The sequence below is a fragment of the Schistocerca serialis genome, chromosome 11 (assembly GCF_023864345.2).
Source record: "Schistocerca serialis cubense isolate TAMUIC-IGC-003099 chromosome 11, iqSchSeri2.2, whole genome shotgun sequence".
In the NCBI taxonomy this organism is placed as follows: domain Eukaryota; kingdom Metazoa; phylum Arthropoda; class Insecta; order Orthoptera; family Acrididae; genus Schistocerca; species Schistocerca serialis.
Genome location: NC_064648.1, coordinates 164,548,222 through 164,567,231, shown reverse-complemented (window position 1 = coordinate 164,567,231; position 19,010 = coordinate 164,548,222). Strand labels below are relative to the sequence as shown.

The 19,010-nt window shown below is 53.6% G+C and overlaps 1 protein-coding gene across 1 annotated transcript in view; it reads left to right on the top strand.

Moving 5' to 3' along the window:
• The window catches only part of LOC126426585 (uncharacterized), a 61,899-nt gene that overhangs the window by 18,627 nt on the left and 24,262 nt on the right, over positions 1-19,010 (top strand). Inside the window, exons 3-7 of the mRNA XM_050088480.1 lie at positions 4,402-4,785; positions 5,228-5,557; positions 6,287-6,573; positions 8,263-8,562; positions 11,763-12,068. Coding sequence (XP_049944437.1) covers positions 4,402-4,785; positions 5,228-5,557; positions 6,287-6,573; positions 8,263-8,562; positions 11,763-12,068 — 1,607 coding nt within the window. The remainder of the gene's footprint in view (positions 1-4,401; positions 4,786-5,227; positions 5,558-6,286; positions 6,574-8,262; positions 8,563-11,762; positions 12,069-19,010) is intronic.

The following is a 19,010-nucleotide window of genomic DNA, read 5'->3' as shown; positions in this document are numbered from 1 at the left end:
TGTGCTGTCCTAGAAAGCCGTGCTGTCCTGGCAAGCTTTGCTGTCCTCGCAAGCGTTGCTGTCTTTGTAAGTTGTGCTTTCCTCTCAAGTAGTGCTGTCCTCTCAAGTTGAGCTGTCCTCCTAAGTTGAGCTGTCCTCTCAAGTTAAGCTGTCCTCTCAGGTTGAGCTGTCCTCTCTAGATGAGCTGTCCTCTCTACATGAGCGGTCCTCTGAAGTTGAGCTGCCCTCTCAAGTTGAGCTGTCCTCTCAATTTAAGCTGTCTTCTCAAGTTAAGCTGTCCTCTCAAGTTGAGCTGTCTTCTCAAATTGAGTTGTCCTCTCAAGTTGAGCTGTCCTCTCAAGTTGAGCTGTCCTCGCAAGCCGTGCTGTCCTCGCAAGTTGTGCTGTCATCGCAAGCTGTGCTGTCCTCGCAAGCTGTGTTGTCCTCGCAAGCTGTGCTGTCCTCGCAAGCTGTGCTGTCCTCGCAAGCTGTGCTGTCCTCGCAAGCTGTGCTGTCCTCGCAAGCTGTGCTGTCCTCGCAAGCCATGCTGTCCTCGCAAGCCGTGCTGTCCTCGCTAGCTGTGCTGTCCTCGCAAGCCGTGCTGTCCTCGCAAGCCGTGCTGTCCTCGCAAGCCGTGCTGTCCTCGCAAGCCGTGCTGTCCTCGGAAGCCGTGCTGTCCACACAAGCCGTGCTGTCCTCGCAAGCCGTGCTGTCCTCGCAAGCCGTGCTGTCCTCGCAAGCCGTGCTGTCCTCGCAAGCCGTGCTGTCCTCGCAAGCCGTGCTGTCCTCACAAGCTTTGCTGTCCTCGCAAGCTTTGCTGTCCTCGCAAGCTGTGCTGTCCTCGCAAGCTGTGCTGTCCTCGCAAGCTGTGCTGTCCTCGCAAGCTGTGCTGTCCTCGCAAGCTGTGCTGTCCTCGCAAGCTGTGCTGTTCTCGCAAGCCGTGCTGTCTTCGCAAGCCGTGCTGTCGTCGCAATCCGTGCTGTCCTCGAGAGCCGTGCTGTCCTTGCAAGCTTTGCTGTCGGTGCAAGCTTTGCAGTTGGCGCAAGCTGTGCTGTCCGCCCAAGTTGTGCTGTCCTTGCAAGCTGTGCTGTCCTCTCAAGTTGTGCTGTCCCTTCAAGTTGTGCTGTCCCTTCAAGTTGAGCTGTCCTCTAAAGTTGTGCTGTCGTCTCAGGTTGAGCTGTCCTCTCAGGTTGAGCTGTCCTCTCAAGTTGAGCTGTCCTCTCAAGTTGAGCTGTCCTCTCAAGTTGAGCTGTCCTCTAAAATTTAGCTGTCCTCTCAAGTTGACCTGTCTTCTCTAGTTAATCTGTCCTCTCTAGTTGAGCTGTCCTCTCTAGTTGAGCTGTCTTCCCTAGTTGAGCTGTCCTCTCTAGTTGAGCTGTCCTCTCTAGTTGAGCTGTCCTCTCTAGTTGAGCTGTCCTCTCTAGATGTGCTGTCCTCTCTACATGAGCGGTCCTCTCAAGTTGAGCTGCCCTCTCAAGTTGGGCTGCCCTCTCAAGTTGAGCTGTCCTCTCAATTTAAGCTGTCCTCTCAATTTAAGCTGTCCTCTCAGTTTGAGCTGTCTTCTCAAGTTGAGCTGTCCTCTCAAGTTGAGCTGTCCTCTCAAGTTGAGCTGTCCTCTCAAGTTGAGCTGTCCTCGCAAGCCGTGCTGTCCTCGCAAGTTGTGCTGTCATCGCAAGCTGTGCTGTCATCGCAAGCTGTGCTGTCCTCGCAAGCTGTGTTGTCCTCGCAAGCTGTGCTGTCCTCGCAAGCTGTGCTGTCCTCGCAAGCTGTGCTGTCCTCGCAAGCCGTGCTGTCCTCGCAAGCCGTGCTGTCCTCGCTAGCTGTGCTGTCCTCGCAAGCCGTGCTGTCCTCGCAAGCCGTGCTGTGCTCGGAAGCCGTGCTGTCCTCGCAAGCTGTGCTGTCCTCGCAAGCCGTGCTGTCCTCACAAGCTTTTCTGTCCTCAAAAGCTTTGCTGTCCTCGCAAGCTGTGCTGTCCTCGCAAGCCGTGCTGTTCTCGCAAGCCGTGCTGTTCTCGCAAGCCGTGCTGTCCTCGCAAGCCGTGCGTTCGTCGCAATCCGTGCTGTCCTCGCAAGCCGTGCTGTCCTTGCAAGCTTTGCTGTCGGTGCAAGCTTTGCTGTTGGCGCAAGCTGTGCTGTCCGCCCAAGTTGTGCTGTCCTTGCAAGTTGTGCTGTCCTCTCAAGTTGTGCCGTCCCCTCAAGTTGAGCTGTCGTCTCAGGTTGAACTGTCCTCTCAAGTTGAGCTGTCCTCTCAAGTTGAGCTGTCCTCTCTAGTTGATATGTCCTTTAAAGTTTAGCTGTCCTCTCAAGTTGTGCTGTCCTCTCAAGTTGAGCTGTCTTCTCTAGTTGATCTGTCCTCTCTAGTTGAGCTGTCCTCTCTAGTTGAGTTGTCTTCCCTAGTTGAGCTGTCCTCTCTAGTTGAGCTGTCCTCTCTAGTTGAGCTGTCCTCTCTAGTTGAGCTGTCCTCTCTAGTTGAGCTGTTCTCTCACGTTGAGCTGTCCTCTCAAGTTGAGCTGTCCTCGCAAGAAGTGCTGTCCTCGCAAGCTGTGCTGTTCTCACAAACTGTGCTGTCCTCGCAAGCGTTGGTGTCCTCGCAAGTTATGCTTTCCTCTCAAGTAGTGCTGTCCTCTCAAGTTGAGCTGTCCTCTCAGGTTGAGCTGTCCTCTCAAGTTTAGCTGTCCTCTCAAGTTGAGCTGTCCTCTCAAGTTGAGCTGTCCTCTCAAGTTGAGCTGTCCGCGCAAGCTGTGCCGTCCACGGAAGCTGTGCCGTCCTCGCAAGCTGTGCCGTCCTCGCAAGCTGTGCCGTTCTCGCAAGGTGTGCTGTCCTCGCAAGCTGTGCTGTCCTCACAAGCTGTGCTGTCCTTGCAAGCTGTGTTGTCCTCGCAAGCTGTGCTGTCCCCGCAAACTGTACTGTCCTCGCAAGCTGTGCTGTCCTTGAAAGCTGTGATGTCCTCGCAAGCTGTGCTGTCCTCGCAAGCTGTGCTGTCCTCACAAGCTGTGCTGTTCTCGCAAGCTGTGCTGTCCTAGAAAACCATGCTGTCCCGGCAAGCTGTGCTGTCCTCGCAAGCTTTGCTGTCCTCTCAATTTGAGCTGTCCTCTCAAGTTGAGCTGTCCTCTCAAGCTGAGCTGTCCTCTCAAGTTGAGCTGTCCTCTCAAGTTGAGCTGTCCTCTCAACTTGAGCTGTCCTCTCAACTTGAGCTGACCTCTCAAGTTGTGCTGTCCTCTCTAGTTGAGCTGTCCTCTCAACTTGAGCTGTCCTCTGAAGTTGAGCTGTCCTCTGAAGTTGAGCTGTCCTCTCAAGTTAAGCTGTCCTCTCACGTTGAGCTGTCCTCTCAAGTTGAGATGTCCTCTTATGTTGACCTCTCCTTCAAGTTGAGCAGTCCTCTGATGTTGAGCTGTCCTCTCTAGATGAGCTGTCCTCTCTAGATGAGCTGTCCTCTCAAGTTGAGCTGTCCTCTCAAGTTGAGCTGTCCTCTCAAGTAGAGCTGTCCTCTCAACTTGAGCTGTCCTCTCAACTTGAGCTGACCTCTCAAGTTGTGCTTTCCTCTCTAGTTGAGCTGTCCTCTCAACTTGAGCTGTCCTCTGCAGTTGAGCTGTCCTCTGAAGTTGAGCTGTCCTCTCAAGTTAAGCTGTCCTCTCACGTTGAGCTGTCCTCTCACGTTGAGCTGTCCTCTCAAGTTGAGATGTCCTCTTATGTTGACCTCTCCTTCAAGTTGAGCAGTCCTCTGATGTTGAGCTGTCCTCGCTAGATGAGCTGTCCTCTCTAGATGAGCTGTCCTCTCAAGTTGAGCTGTCCTCTCAAGTTGAGCTGTCCTCTCAAGCTGTCCTCTCTAGATGAGCTGTCCTCTCTACATGAGCTGTCCTCTCAAGTTGAGCTGCCCTCTCAAGTTGAGCTGCCCTCTCAAGTTGAGCTGTCCTCTCAAGTTAAGCTGTCCTCTCAAGTTAAGCTGTCCTCTCAAGTTGAGCTGTCCTCTCAAGTTGAGCTGTCTTCTCAAGTTGAGCTGTCCTCTCAAGTTGAGCTGTCCTCTCAAGTTGAGCTGTCCTCTCAAGTTGAGTTGTCCTCTCAAGTTGAGCTGTCCTCGCAAGCCGTGCAGTCCTCGCAAGTTGTGCTGTCCTCGCAAGCTGTGCTGTCCTCGCAAGCTGTGCTGTCCTTGCAAGCGGTGCTGTCCTTGCAAGCTGTGCTGTCCTCGCAAGTTGTGCTGTCCTCGCAAGTTGTGCTGTCCTCTCAAGTTGTGCTGTCCTCTCAAGTTGAGCTGTCCTCTCAACTTGAGCTGACCTCTCAAGTTGTGCTGTCCTCTCTAGTTGAGCTGTCCTCTCAACTTGAGCTGTCCTCTGAAGTTGAGCTGTCCTCTGAAGTTGAGCTGTCCTCTCAAGTTAAGCTGTCCTCTCAAGTTGAGATGTCCTCTCAAGTTGACCTCTCCTTCAAGTTGAGCTGTCCTCTGATGTTGAGCTGTCCTCTGATGTTGAGCTGTCCTCTCTAGAAGAGCTGTCCTCTCTAGATGAGCTGTCCTCTCTAGATGAGCTGTCCTCTCTAGATGAGCTGTCCTCTCTAGATGAGCTGTCCTCTCTAGATGAGCTGTCCTCTCTAGATGAGCTGTCCTCTCTAGATGATCTGTCCTCTCAAGTTGAGCTGACCTCTCAAGTTGTGCTGTCCTCTCTAGTTGAGCTGTCCTCTCAACTTGAGCTGTCCTCTGAAGTTGAGCTGTCCTCTGAAGTTGAGATGTCCTCTCAAGTTAAGCTGTCCTCTCAAGATGAGTTGTCCTCTCAAGTTGAGATGTCCTCTCAAGTTGACCTCTTCTTCAAGTTGAGCTGTCCTCTGATGTTGAGCTGTCCTCTCTAGATGAGCTGTCCTCTCTACATGAGCTGTCCTCTCAAGTTGAGCTGTCCTCTCAAGTTGAGCTGTCCTCTCAAGTTGAGCTGTCCTCTCAAGTTGAGCTGTCCTCTCAAGTTGAGCTGTCCTCTCAAGTTAAGCTGTCCTCTCAAGTTGAGCTGTCCTCTCAAGTTGAGCTGTCCTCTCATGTTGAGCTGTCCTCTCAAGTTGAGCTGTCCTCTCGACTTGAGCTGACCTCTCAAGTTGTGCTGTCCTCTCTAGTTGAGCTATCCTCTCAACTTGAGCTGTCCTCTGAAGTTGAGCTGTCCTCTGAAGTTGAGCTGTCCTCTCAAGTTAAGCTGTCCTCTCAAGTCGAGATGTCCTCTCAAGTAGACCTCTCCTTCAAATTGAGCTGTCCTCTGATGTTGAGCTGTCCTCTCTAGATGAGCTGTCCTCTCTAGATGAGCTGTCCTCTCTAGATGAGCTGTCCTCTCTAGATGAGCTGTCCTCTCAAGTTGAGCTGCCCTCTCAAGTTGAGCTCTCCTCTCAAGTTAAGCTGTCCTCTCAAGTTGAGCTGTCCTCTCAAGTTGAGCTGTCCTCTCAACTTGAGCTGACCTCTCAAGTTGTGCTGTCCTCTCTAGTTGAGCTCTCCTCTCAACTTGAGCTGTCCTCTGAAGTTGAGCTGTCCTCTGAAGTTGAGCTGTCCTCTCAAGTTAAGCTGTCCTCTCAAGTTGAGATGTCCTCTCAAGTTGACCTCTCCTTCAAGTTGAGCTGTCCTCTGATGTTGAGCTTTCCTCTCTAGATGAGCTGTCCTCTCTAGATGAGCTGTCCTCTCAAGTTGAGCTGTCCTCTCAAGTTGAGCTGTCCTCTCAAGTTGAGCTGTCCTCTCAAGTTGAGCTGTCCTCTCAAGTTAAGCTGTCCTCTCAAGTTGAGATGTCCTCTCAAGTTGACCTCTCCTTCAAGTTGAGCTGTCCTCTGATGTTGAGCTTTCCTCTCTAGATGAGCTGTCCTCTCTAGATGAGCTGTCCTCTCAAGTTGAGCTGTCCTCTCAAGTTGAGCTGTCCTCTCAAGTTGAGCTGTCCTCTCAAGTTGAGCTGTCCTCTCAAGTTGAGCTGTCCTCTCAAGTTGAGCTGTCCTCTCAAGTTGAGCTGTCCTCTCAAGTTGAGCTGTCCTCTCAAGTTGAGCTGTCCTCTCAAGTTGAGCTGTCCTCCCAAGATGAGCTGTCCTCTCAAGTTGAGCTGTCCTCTCAAGTTGAGCTGTCCTCTCAACTTGAGCTGACCTCTCAAGTTGTGCTGTCCTCTCTAGTTGAGCTGTCCTCTCAACTTGAGCTGTCCTCTCAACTTGAGCTGTCCTCTCAACTTGAGCTGTCCTCTCAACTTGAGCTGTCCTCTGAAGTTGAGCTGTCCTCTGAAGTTAAGCTGTCCTCTCAAGTCGAGATGTCCTCTCAAGTAGACCTCTCCATCAAATTGAGCTGTCCTCTGATGTTGAGCTGTCCTCTCTAGATGAGCTGTCCTCTCTAGATGAGCTGCCCTCTCTAGATGAGCTGTCCTCTCTAGATGAGCTGTCCTCTCAAGTTGAGCTGTCCTCTCAAGTTGAGCTGTCCTCTCAAGTTGAGCTGTCCTCTCAAGTTGAGCAGTCCTCTGATGTTGAGCTGTCCTCTCTACATGAGCTGTCCTCTCTAGATGAGCTGTCCTCTCAAGTTGAGCTGTCCTCTCAAGTTGAGCTGTCCTCTCAAGTAGAGCTGTCCTCTCAACTTGAGCTGTCCTCTCAACTTGAGCTGACCTCTCAAGTTGTGCTGTCCTCTCTAGTTGAGCTGTCCTCTCAACTTGAGCTGTCCTCTGAAGTTGAGCTGTCCTCTGAAGTTGAGCTGTCCTCTCAAGTTAAGCTGTCCTCTCACGTTGAGCTGTCCTCTCACGTTGAGCTGTCCTCTCAAGTTGAGATGTCCTCTTATGTTGACCTCTCCTTCAAGTTGAGCAGTCCTCTGATGTTGAGCTGTCCTCGCTAGATGAGCTGTCCTCTCTAGATGAGCTGTCCTCTCAAGTTGAGCTGTCCTCTCAAGTTGAGCTGTCCTCTCAAGCTGTCCTCTCTAGATGAGCTGTCCTCTCTACATGAGCTGTCCTCTCAAGTTGAGCTGCCCTCTCAAGTTGAGCTGCCCTCTCAAGTTGAGCTGTCCTCTCAAGTTAAGCTGTCCTCTCAAGTTAAGCTGTCCTCTCAAGTTGAGCTGTCCTCTCAAGTTGAGCTGTCTTCTCAAGTTGAGCTGTCCTCTCAAGTTGAGCTGTCCTCTCAAGTTGAGCTGTCCTCTCAAGTTGAGTTGTCCTCTCAAGTTGAGCTGTCCTCGCAAGCCGTGCAGTCCTCGCAAGTTGTGCTGTCCTCGCAAGCTGTGCTGTCCTCGCAAGCTGTGCTGTCCTTGCAAGCGGTGCTGTCCTTGCAAGCTGTGCTGTCCTCGCAAGTTGTGCTGTCCTTGCAAGTTGTGCTGTCCTCTCAAGTTGTGCTGTCCTCTCAAGTTGAACTGTCCTCTCAACTTGAGCTGACCTCTCAAGTTGTGCTGTCCTCTCTAGTTGAGCTGTCCTCTCAACTTGAGCTGTCCTCTGAAGTTGAGCTGTCCTCTGAAGTTGAGCTGTCCTCTCAAGTTAAGCTGTCCTCTCAAGTTGAGATGTCCTCTCAAGTTGACCTCTCCTTCAAGTTGAGCTGTCCTCTGATGTTGAGCTGTCCTCTGATGTTGAGCTGTCCTCTCTAGAAGAGCTGTCCTCTCTAGATGAGCTGTCCTCTCTAGATGAGCTGTCCTCTCTAGATGAGCTGTCCTCTCTAGATGAGCTGTCCTCTCTAGATGAGCTGTCCTCTCTAGATGAGCTGTCCTCTCTAGATGATCTGTCCTCTCAAGTTGAGCTGACCTCTCAAGTTGTGCTGTCCTCTCTAGTTGAGCTGTCCTCTCAACTTGAGCTGTCCTCTGAAGTTGAGCTGTCCTCTGAAGTTGAGATGTCCTCTCAAGTTAAGCTGTCCTCTCAAGATGAGTTGTCCTCTCAAGTTGAGATGTCCTCTCAAGTTGACCTCTTCTTCAAGTTGAGCTGTCCTCTGATGTTGAGCTGTCCTCTCTAGATGAGCTGTCCTCTCTACATGAGCTGTCCTCTCAAGTTGAGCTGTCCTCTCAAGTTGAGCTGTCCTCTCAAGTTGAGCTGTCCTCTCAAGTTGAGCTGTCCTCTCAAGTTGAGCTGTCCTCTCAAGTTAAGCTGTCCTCTCAAGTTGAGCTGTCCTCTCAAGTTGAGCTGTCCTCTCAAGTTGAGCTGTCCTCTCAAGTTGAGCTGTCCTCTCGACTTGAGCTGACCTCTCAAGTTGTGCTGTCCTCTCTAGTTGAGCTATCCTCTCAACTTGAGCTGTCCTCTGAAGTTGAGCTGTCCTCTGAAGTTGAGCTGTCCTCTCAAGTTAAGCTGTCCTCTCAAGTCGAGATGTCCTCTCAAGTAGACCTCTCCTTCAAATTGAGCTGTCCTCTGATGTTGAGCTGTCCTCTCTAGATGAGCTGTCCTCTCTAGATGAGCTGTCCTCTCTAGATGAGCTGTCCTCTCTAGATGAGCTGTCCTCTCAAGTTGAGCTGCCCTCTCAAGTTGAGCTCTCCTCTCAAGTTAAGCTGTCCTCTCAAGTTGAGCTGTCCTCTCAAGTTGAGCTGTCCTCTCAACTTGAGCTGACCTCTCAAGTTGTGCTGTCCTCTCTAGTTGAGCTCTCCTCTCAACTTGAGCTGTCCTCTGAAGTTGAGCTGTCCTCTGAAGTTGAGCTGTCCTCTCAAGTTAAGCTGTCCTCTCAAGTTGAGATGTCCTCTCAAGTTGACCTCTCCTTCAAGTTGAGCTGTCCTCTGATGTTGAGCTTTCCTCTCTAGATGAGCTGTCCTCTCTAGATGAGCTGTCCTCTCAAGTTGAGCTGTCCTCTCAAGTTGAGCTGTCCTCTCAAGTTGAGCTGTCCTCTCAAGTTGAGCTGTCCTCTCAAGTTAAGCTGTCCTCTCAAGTTGAGATGTCCTCTCAAGTTGACCTCTCCTTCAAGTTGAGCTGTCCTCTGATGTTGAGCTTTCCTCTCTAGATGAGCTGTCCTCTCTAGATGAGCTGTCCTCTCAAGTTGAGCTGTCCTCTCAAGTTGAGCTGTCCTCTCAAGTTGAGCTGTCCTCTCAAGTTGAGCTGTCCTCTCAAGTTGAGCTGTCCTCTCAAGTTGAGCTGTCCTCTCAAGTTGAGCTGTCCTCTCAAGTTGAGCTGTCCTCTCAAGTTGAGCTGTCCTCTCAAGTTGAGCTGTCCTCCCAAGATGAGCTGTCCTCTCAAGTTGAGCTGTCCTCTCAAGTTGAGCTGTCCTCTCAACTTGAGCTGACCTCTCAAGTTGTGCTGTCCTCTCTAGTTGAGCTGTCCTCTCAACTTGAGCTGTCCTCTCAACTTGAGCTGTCCTCTCAACTTGAGCTGTCCTCTCAACTTGAGCTGTCCTCTGAAGTTGAGCTGTCCTCTGAAGTTAAGCTGTCCTCTCAAGTCGAGATGTCCTCTCAAGTAGACCTCTCCTTCAAATTGAGCTGTCCTCTGATGTTGAGCTGTCCTCTCTAGATGAGCTGTCCTCTCTAGATGAGCTGCCCTCTCTAGATGAGCTGTCCTCTCTAGATGAGCTGTCCTCTCAAGTTGAGCTGTCCTCTCAAGTTGAGCTGTCCTCTCAAGTTGAGCTGTCCTCTCAAGTTGAGCTGTCCTCTCAAGTTGAGCTGTCCTCTCAAGTTGAGCTGTCCTCTCAAGTTGAGCTGTCCTCTCGAGTTGAGCTGTCCTCTCGAGTTGAGCTGTCCTCTCGAGTTGAGCTGTCCTCTCGAGTTGAGCTGTCCTCTCGAGTTGAGCTGTCCTCTCGAGTTGAGCTGTCCTCTCGAGTTGAGCTGTCCTCTCAAGTTGAGCTGTCCTCTCAAGTTGAGCTGTCCTCTCAAGTTGAGCTGTCCTCTCAAGTTGAGCTGTCCTCTCAAGTTGAGCTGTCCTCTCAAGTTGAGCTGTCCTCTCAAGTTGAGCCATCCTCGCAAGCTGTGCCGTCCACGCAAGCTGTGCCGTCCACGCAAGCTGTGCCGTCCACGCAAGCTGTGCCGTCCACGCAAGCTGTGCCGTCCACGCAAGCTGTGCCGTCCTCGCAAGCTGTGCTGTCCTCGCAAGCTGTGCTGTCCTCGCAAGCTGTGCTGTCCTCGCAAGCTGTGCTGTCCTCGCAAGCTGTGCTGTCCTCGCAAGCTGTGCTGTCCTCGCAAGCTGTGCTGTCCTCGCAAGCTGTGCTGTCCTCGCAAGCTGTGCTGTCCTCGCAAGCTGTGCTGTCCTCGCAAGCTGTGCTGTCCTCGCAAGCTGTGCTGTCCTCGCAAGCTGTGCTGTCCTCGCAAGCTGTGCTGTCCTCGCAAGCTGTGCTGTCCTCGTAAGCTGTGCTGTCCTCGCAAGCTGTGCTGTCCTCGCAAGCTGTGCTGTCCTCGCAAGCTGTGCTGTCCTCGCAAGCTGTGCTGTCCTCGCAAGCTGTGCTGTCCTCGAAAGCCGTGCTGTCCCGGCAAGCTTTGCTGTCCTTGCAAGCGTTGCTGTCCTTGTAAGTTGTGCTTTCCTCTCAAGTAGTGCTGTCCTCTCAAGTTGAGCTGTCCTCCTAAGTTGAGCTGTCCTCTCAACTTGAGCTGTCCTCTGAAGTTGAGCTGTCCTCTGGAGTTGAGCTGTCCTCTCAAGTTAAGCTGTCCTCTCAAGTTGAGATGTCCTCTCAAGTTGACCTCTCCTTCAAGTTGAACTGTCCTCTGATGTTGAGCTTTCCTCTCTAGATGAGCTGTCCTCTCTAGATGAGCTGTCCTCTCAAGTTGAGCTGTCCTCTCAAGTTGAGCTGTCCTCTCAAGTTGAGCTGTCCCCGCAAGGTGTGCTGTCCCCGCAAGGTGTGCTGTCCCCGCAAGGTGTGCTGTCCCCGCAAGGTGTGCTGTCCCCGCAAGGTGTGCTGTCCCCGCAAGGTGTGCTGTCCCCGCAAGCTGTGCTGTCCCCGCAAGCTGTGCTGTCCCCGCAAGCTGTGCTGTCCCCGCAAGCTGTGCTGTCCCCGCAAGCTGTGCTGTCCCCGCAAGCTGTGCTGTCCCCGCAAGCTGTGCTGTCCCCGCAAGCTGTGCTGTCCCCGCAAGCTGTGCTGTCCCCGCAAGCTGTGCTGTCCCCGCAAGCTGTGCTGTCCCCGCAAGCTGTGCTGTCCCCGCAAGCTGTGCTGTCCCCGCAAGCTGTGCTGTCCCCGCAAGCTGTGCTGTCCCCGCAAGCTGTGCTGTCCCCGCAAGCTGTGCTGTCCCCGCAAGCTGTGCTGTCCCCGCAAGCTGTGCTGTCCCCGCAAGCTGTGCTGTCCCCGCAAGCTGTGCTGTCCCCGCAAGCTGAGCTGTCCCCGCAAGCTGTGCTGTCCCCACAAGCTGTGCTGTCCCCCCAAGCTGTGCTGTCCCCGCAAGCTGTGCTGTCCCCGCAAGCTGTGCTGTCCCCGCAAGGTGTGCTGTCCCCGCAAGCTGTGCTGTCCCTGCAAGCTCTGCTGTCCCCGCAAGCTCTGCTGTCCCCGCAAGCTCTGCTGTCCCGGCAAGCTGTGCTGTCCACGCAAGCTGTGCTGTCTCCGCAAGCTGTGCTGTCCCTGCAAGCTGTGCTGCTCTCGCAAGCTGTGTTGTCCTCGCAAGTCGTGCTGTCCTCGCAAGCTGTGCTGTCCTCGCAAGCTGTGCTGTCCTCGCAAGCTATGCTGTCCTCGCAAGCTGTGCTGTCCCCGCAAACTGTGCTGTCCTCGCAAGCTGTGCTGTCCTTGAAAGCTGTGCTGTCCTCGCAAGCTGTGCTGTCCTCGCAAGCTGTGCTGTCCTCACAAGCTGTGCTGTCCTCGCTAGCTGTGCTGTCCTAGAAAACCATGCTGTCCCGGCAAGCTGTGCTGTCCTCGCAAGCTTTGCTGTCCTTGCAAGTTGTGCTTTCCTCTCAAGTAGTGGTGTCCTCTCAAGTTGAGCTGTCCTCTCAAGTTAAGCTGTCCTGTCAGGTTGAGCTGTCCTCTCAAGCTGAGCTGTCCTCTCAAGTTGAGCTGTCCTCTCAAGTTGAGCTGTCCTCTCAAGTTGAGCTGTCCTCTCAAGTTGAGCTGTCCTGTCAAGTTGAGCTGTCCTCTCAAGTTGAGCTGTCCCCTCAACTTGAGCTGTCCTCTCAACTTGAGCTGACCTCTCAAGTTGTGCTGTCCTCTCTAGTTGTGCTGTCCTCTCTAGTTGAGCTGTCCTCTCAACTTGAGCTGTCCTCTGAAGTTGAGCTGTCCTCTGAAGTTGAGCTGTCCTCTGAAGTTGAGCTGTCCTCTCAAGTTAAGCTGTCCTCTCACGTTGAGCTGTCCTCTCAAGTTGAGATGTCCTCTTATGTTGACCTCTCCTTCAAGTTGAGCAGTCCTCTGAAGTTGAGCTGTCCTCTGAAGTTGAGCTGTCCTCTGGAGTTGAGCTGTCCTCTCAAGTTAAGCTGTCCTCTCACGTTGAGCTGTCCTCTCAAGTTGAGATGTCCTCTTATGTTGACCTCTCCTTCAAGTTGAGCAGTCCTCTGATGTTGAGCTGTCCTCTCTAGATGAGCTGTCCTCTCTACATGAGCTGTCCTCTCAAGTTGAGCTGTCCTCTCAAGTTGAGCTGTCCTCTCAAGTTGAGCTGTCCTCTCAAGTTGAGCTGTCCTCTCAAGTTGAGCTGTCCTCTCAAGTTGAGCTGTCCTCTCAAGTTAAGCTGTCCTCTCAAGTTAAGCTGTCCTCTCAAGTTAAGCTGTCCTCTCAAGTTGAGCTGTCCTCTCAAGTTGAGCTGTCCTCTAAAGTTGAGCTGTCCTCTCAAGTTGAGCTGTCCTCTCAAGTTGAGCTGTCCTCTCAAGTTGAGCTGTCCTCTCAAGTTGAGCTGTCCTCTCAAGTTGAGCTGTCCTCCCAAGATGAGCTGTCCTCTCAAGTTGAGCTGTCCTCTCAAGTTGAGCTGTCCTCTCAACTTGAGCTAACCTCTCAAGTTGTGCTGTCCTCTCTAGTTGAGCTGTCCTCTCAACTCGAGCTGTCCTCTCAACTTGAGCTGTCCTCTCAACTTGAGCTGTCCTCTCAACTTGAGCTGTCCTCTGAAGTTGAGCTGTCCTCTGAAGTTAAGCTGTCCTCTCAAGTCGAGATGTCCTCTCAAGTAGACCTCTCCTTCAAATTGAGCTGTCCTCTGATGTTGAGCTGTAATCTCTAGATGAGCTGTCCTCTCTAGATGAGCTGCCCTCTCTAGATGAGCTGTCCTCTCTAGATGAGCTGTCCTCTCAAGTTGAGCTGTCCTCTCAAGTTGAGCTGTCCTCTCAAGTTGAGCTGTCCTCTCAAGTTGAGCTGTCCTCTCAAGTTGAGCTGTCCTCTCAAGTTGAGCTGTCCTCTCAAGTTGAGCTGTCCTCTCGAGTTGAGCTGTCCTCTCGAGTTGAGCTGTCCTCTCGAGTTGAGTTGTCCTCTCAAGTTGAGCTGTCCTCTCGAGTTGAGCTGTCCTCTCGAGTTGAGCTGTCCTCTCCAGTTGAGCTGTCCTCTCGAGTTGAGCTGTCCTCTCAAGTTGAGCTGTCCTCTCAAGTTGAGCTGTCCTCTCAAGTTGAGCTGTCCTCTCAAGTTGAGCTGTCCTCTCAAGTTGAGCTGTCCTCTCAAGTTGAGCTGTCCTCTCAAGTTGAGCTGTCCGCTCAAGTTGAGCTGTATTCGCAAGCCGTGCTGTCCTCGCAAGTTGTGCTGTCATCGCAAGCTGTGCTGTCTTCGCAAGCTGTGCTGTCTTCGAAAGCTGTGCTGTCCTCGCAAGCTGTGCTGTCCTCACAAGCTGTGCTGTCCTCGCAAGCTGTGCTGTCCTCGCAAGCCGTGCTGTCCTTGCAAGCTGTGCTGACCTCGCAAGCTGTGCTGTCCTCGCAAGCCGTGCTGTCCTCACAAGCCGTGCTGTCCTCACAAGCCGTGCTGTCCTTGGAAGCCGTGCTGTCCACGCAAGCCTTGCTGTCCTCGCAAGCCTTGCTGTCCTCGCAAGCCGTGCTGTCCTCACAAGCTTTGCTGTCGGTGCAAGCTTTGCTGTCGGCGCAAGCTGTGCTGTCCGCCCAAGTTGTGCTGTCCTCGCAAGTTGTGCTGTCCTCTCAAGATGTGCTGTCCTCTCAAGTTGAGCTGTCCTCTCAAGTTGAGCTGTCGTCTCAGGTTGAGCTGTCCTCTCAAGTTGAGCTGTCCTCTAAAGTTGAGCTGTCCTCTCAAGTTGAGCTGTCCTCTCAAGTTGAGCTGTCTTCTCTAGTTGATCTGTCCTCCCTAGTTGAGCTGTATTCCCTAGTTGAGCTGTCCTCTCTAGTTGAGCTGTCCTCTCCAGTTGAGCTGTCCTCTCTAGTTGAGCTGTCCTCTCTAGTTGAGCTGTTCTCTCACGTTGAGCTGTCCTCACAAGTTGAGCTGTCCTCTCAAGATGTGCTGTCCTCACAAGCTGTGCTGTCCTCGCAAGCTGTGCTGTCCTAGAAAGCCGTGCTGTCCTGGCAAGCTGTGCTGTCCTCACAAGCGTTGCTGTCCTCGCAAGTTGTGCTTTCCTCTCAAGTAGTGCTGTCCTCTCATGTTGAGCTGTCCTCTCATGTTGAGCTGTCCTCTCAAGTTGAGCTGTCCTCTCAAGTTGAGCTGTCCTCTCAGGTTGAGCTGCCCTCTCAAGTTGAGCTGTCCTCTGAAGTTGAGCTGTCCTCTCAAGTTGAGCTGTCCTCGCAAGCTGTGCCGTCCACGCAAGCTGTGCCGTCCACGCAAGCTGTGCCGTCCACGCAAGCTGTGCCGTACTCGCAAGGTGTGCTGTCCTTGCAAGCTGTGCTGTCCTCGCAAGCTGTGCTGTCCTCGCAAGCTGTGCTGTCCTCGCAAGCTGTGCTGTCCTCGCAAGCTGTGCTGTCCTCGCAAGCTGTGCTGTCCTCGCAAGCTGTGCTGTCCTCGCAAGCTGTGCTGTCCTCGCAAGCTGTGCTGTCCTCGCAAGCTGTGCTGTCCTCGCAAGCTGTGCTGTCTACGAAAGCTGTGCTGTCCTCGCAAGCTGTGCTGTCCTCGCAAGCTGTGCTGTCCTCGCAAGCTGTGCTGTCCTCGCAAGCTGTGCTGTCCTCGCAAGCTGTGCTGTCCTCGCAAGCTGTGCTGTCCTCGCAAGCTGTGCTGTCCTCGCAAGCTGTGCTGTCCTCGCAAGCTGTGCTGTCCTCGCAAGCTGTGCTGTCCTCGCAAGCTGTGCTGTCCTCGCAAGCTGTGCTGTCCTCGCAAGCTGTGCTGTCCTCTCAAGTTGAGCTGTCCTCTCAAGTTGAGCTGTCCTCTCAAGTTGAGCTGTATTCGCAAGCCGTGCTGTCCTCGCAAGTTGTGCTGTCATCACAAGCTGTGCTGTCTTCGCAAGCTGTGCTGTCTTCGAAAGCTGTGCTGTCCTCGCAAGCTGTGCTGTCCTCACAAGCTGTGCTGTCCTCGCAAGCTGTGCTGTCCTCGCAAGCCGTGCTGTCCTTGCAAGCTGTGCTGACCTCGCAAGCTGTGCTGTCCTCGCAAGCCGTGCTGTCCTCACAAGCCGTGCTGTCCTCACAAGCCGTGCTGTCCTTAGAAGCCGTGCTGTCCACGCAAGCCTTGCTGTCCTCGCAGGCCTTGCTGTCCTCGCAAGCTGTGCTGTCCTCACAAGCTTTGCTGTCCTCGCAAGCTTTGCTGTCTTCGCAAGTTGTGCTGTCCTCGCAAGTTGTGCTGTCCTCTCAAGTTGAGCTGTCCTCTCAAGTTGAGCTGCTCTCGCAAGCTGTGCTGTCCTTTAAGCCGTGCTGTCCTCGCAAGCCGTGCTGTCGTCGCAATCTGTGCTGTCGTCGCAATCTGTGCTGCCCTCGCAAGCCGTGCTGTCCTTGCAAGCTTTGCTGTCGGTGCAAGCTTTGCTGTCGGCGCAAGCTGTGCTGTCCCCCCAAGTTGTGCTGTCCTCGCAAGTTGTGCTGTCCTCTCAAGTTGTGCTGTCCTCTTAAGTTGAGCTGTCCTCTCAACTTGAGCTGTCGTCTCAGGTTGAGCTGTCCTCTCAAGTTGAGCTGTCCTCTGAAGTTGAGCTGTCCCCTCAAGTTAAGCTGTCCTCTCAAGTTGAGATGTCCTCTCAAGTTGACCTCTCCTTCAAGTTGAGCTGTCCTCTGATGTTGAGCTTTCCTCTCTAGATGAGCTGTCCTCTCTAGATGAGCTGTCCTCTCTAGATGAGCTGTCTTCTCTAGATGAGCTGTCCTCTCTAGATGAGCTGTCCTCTCAAGTTGAGCTGTCCTCTCAAGTTGAGCTGTCCTCTCAAGTTGAGCTGTCCTCGCAATCTGTGCTGTCCCCGCAAGGTGTGCTGTCCCCGCAAGCTGTGCTGTCCCCGCAAGCTGTGCTGTCCCCGCAAGCTGTGCTGTCCCCGCAAGCTGTGCTGTCCCCGCAAGCTGTGCTGTCCCCGCAAGCTGTGCTGTCCTCGCAATCTGTGCTGTCCCCGCAAGCTGTGCTGTCCCCGCAAGCTGTGCTGTCCCCGCAAGCTCTGCTGTCCCCACAAGCTCTGCTGTCCCCGCAAGCTGTGCTGTCCCCGCAAGCTGTGCTGTCCCCGCAAGCTGTGCTGTCCCCGCAAGCTGTGCTGCTCTCGCATGCTGTGTTGTCCTCGCAAGTCGTGCTGTCCTCGCAAGCCGTGCTGTCGTCGCAATCCGTGCTGTCCTCGCAAGCCGTGCTGTCCTCGCAAGCTTTGCTGTCGGTGCAAGCTTTGCTGTCGGCGCAAGCTGTGCTGTCCGCCCAAGTTGTGCTGTCCTCGCAAGTTGTGCTGTCCTCTCAAGATGTGCTGTCCTCTCAAGTTGAGCTGTCCTCTCAAGTTGAGCTGTCGTCTCAGGTTGAGCTGTCCTCTCAAGTTGAGCTGTCCTCTAAAGTTGAGCTGTCCTCTCAAGTTGAGCTGTCCTCTCAAGTTGAGCTGTCTTCTCTAGTTGATCTGTCCTCCCTAGTTGAGCTGTATTCCCTAGTTGAGCTGTCCTCTCTAGTTGAGCTGTCCTCTCCAGTTGAGCTGTCCTCTCTAGTTGAGCTGTCCTCTCTAGTTGAGCTGTTCTTTCACGTTGAGCTGTCCTCACAAGTTGAGCTGTCCTCTCAAGATGTGCTGTCCTCACAAGCTGTGCTGTCCTCGCAAGCTGTGCTGTCCTAGAAAGCCGTGCTGTCCTGGCAAGCTGTGCTGTCCTCACAAGCGTTGCTGTCCTCGCAAGTTGTGCTTTCCTCTCAAGTAGTGCTGTCCTCTCATGTTGAGCTGTCCTCTCATGTTGAGCTGTCCTCTCAAGTTGAGCTGTCCTCTCAAGTTGAGCTGTCCTCTCAGGTTGAGCTGCCCTCTCAAGTTGAGCTGTCCTCTGAAGTTGAGCTGTCCTCTCAAGTTGAGCTGTCCTCGCAAGCTGTGCCGTCCACGCAAGCTGTGCCGTCCACGCAAGCTGTGCCGTCCACGCAAGCTGTGCCGTACTCGCAAGGTGTGCTGTCCTTGCAAGCTGTGCTGTCCTCGCAAGCTGTGCTGTCCTCGCAAGCTGTGCTGTCCTCGCAAGCTGTGCTGTCCTCGCAAGCTGTGCTGTCCTCGCAAGCTGTGCTGTCCTCGCAAGCTGTGCTGTCCTCGCAAGCTGTGCTGTCCTCGCAAGCTGTGCTGTCCTCGCAAGCTGTGCTGTCCTCGCAAGCTGTGCTGTCCTCGCAAGCTGTGCTGTCCTCGCAAGCTGTGCTGTCCTCGAAAGCTGTGCTGTCCTCGTAAGCTGTGCTGTCCTCGCAAGCTGTGCTGTCCTCGCAAGCTGTGCTGTCCTCGCAAGCTGTGCTGTCCTCGCAAGCTGTGCTGACCTCGCAAGCTGTGCTGTCCTCGCAAGCTGTGCTGTCCTCACAAGCTGTGCTGTCCTCGCAAGCTGTGCTGTCCTAGAAAGCCGTGCTGTCCTGGCAAGCTTTGCTGTCCTCGCAAGCGTTGCTGTCCTTGTAAGTTGTGCTTTCCTCTCAAGTAGTGCTGTCCTCTCAAGTTGAGCTGTCCTCCTAAGTTGAGCTGTCCCCTCAAGTTAAGCTGTCCTCTCAGGTTGAGCTGTCCTCTCTAGATGAGCTGTCCTCTCTACATGAGCGGTCCTCTGAAGTTGAGCTGCCCTCTCAAGTTGAGCTGTCCTCTCAATTTAAGCTGTCCTCTCAAGTTAAGCTGTCCTCTCAGTTTGAGCTGTCTTCTCAAGTTGAGCTGTCCTCTCAAGTTGAACTGTCCTCTCAAGTTGAGCTGTCCTCTCAAGTTGAGCTGTCCTCGCAAGCCGTGCTGTCCTCGCAAGTTGTGCTGTCATCGCAAGCTGTGCTGTCCTCGCAAGCTGTGCTGTCCTCGCAAGCTGTGCTGTCCTCGCAAGCTGTGCTGTCCTCGCAAGCTGTGCTGTCCTCGCAAGCTGTGCTGTCCTCGCAAGCTGTGCTGTCCTCGCAAGCTGTGCTGTCCTCGCAAGCTGTGCTGTCCTCGCACGCCGTGCTGTCCTCGCAAGCCGTGCTGTCCTCACTAGCTGTGCTGTCCTCGCAAGCCGTGCTGTCCTCCCAAGCCGTGCTGTGCTCGGAAGCCGTGCTGTCCACGCAAGCCGTGCTGTCCTCGCAAGCCGTGCTGTCTTCACAAGCTTTGCTGTCTTCGCAAGCTGTGCTGTCCTCGCAAGCTGTGCTGTCCTCGCAAGCTGTGCTGTTCTCGCAAGCCGTGCTGTCTTCGCAAGCCGTGCTGTCTTCGCAAGCCGTGCTGTCTTCGCAAGCCGTGCTGTCTTCGCAAGCCGTGCTGTCGTCGCAATCCGTGCTGTCCTCGAGAGCCGTGCTGTCCTTGCAAGCTTTGCTGTCGGTGCAATCTTTGCTGTTGGCGCAAGCTGTGCTGTCCGCCCAAGTTGTGCTGTCCTTGCAAGTTGTGCTGTCCTTTCAAGTTGTGCTGTCCCCTCAAGTTGAGCTGTCCTCTCAAGTCGAGCTGTCGTCTCAGGTTGAGCTGTTCTCTCAGGTTGAGCTGTCCTCTCAAGTTGAGCTGTCCTCTCAAGTTGAGCTGACCTCTCTAGTTGAGCTGTCCTCTCAAGTTGAGCTGTCCTCTCAAGTTGAGCTGTCCTCTCAAGTTGAGCTGTCCTCTAAAGTTTAGCTGTCCTCTCAAGTTGAGCTGTCCTCTCTAGTTGAGCTGTCCTCTCTAGTTGAGCTGTATTCCCTAGTTGAGCTGTCCTCTCTAGTTGAGCTGTCCTCTCTAGTTGAGCTGTCCTCTCTAGTTGAGCTGTCCTCTCTAGTTGAGCTGTCCTCTCTAGTTGAGCTGTCCTCTCTAGTTGAGCTGTCCTCTCTAGTTGAGCTGTCCTCTCTAGTTGAGCTGTCCTCTCT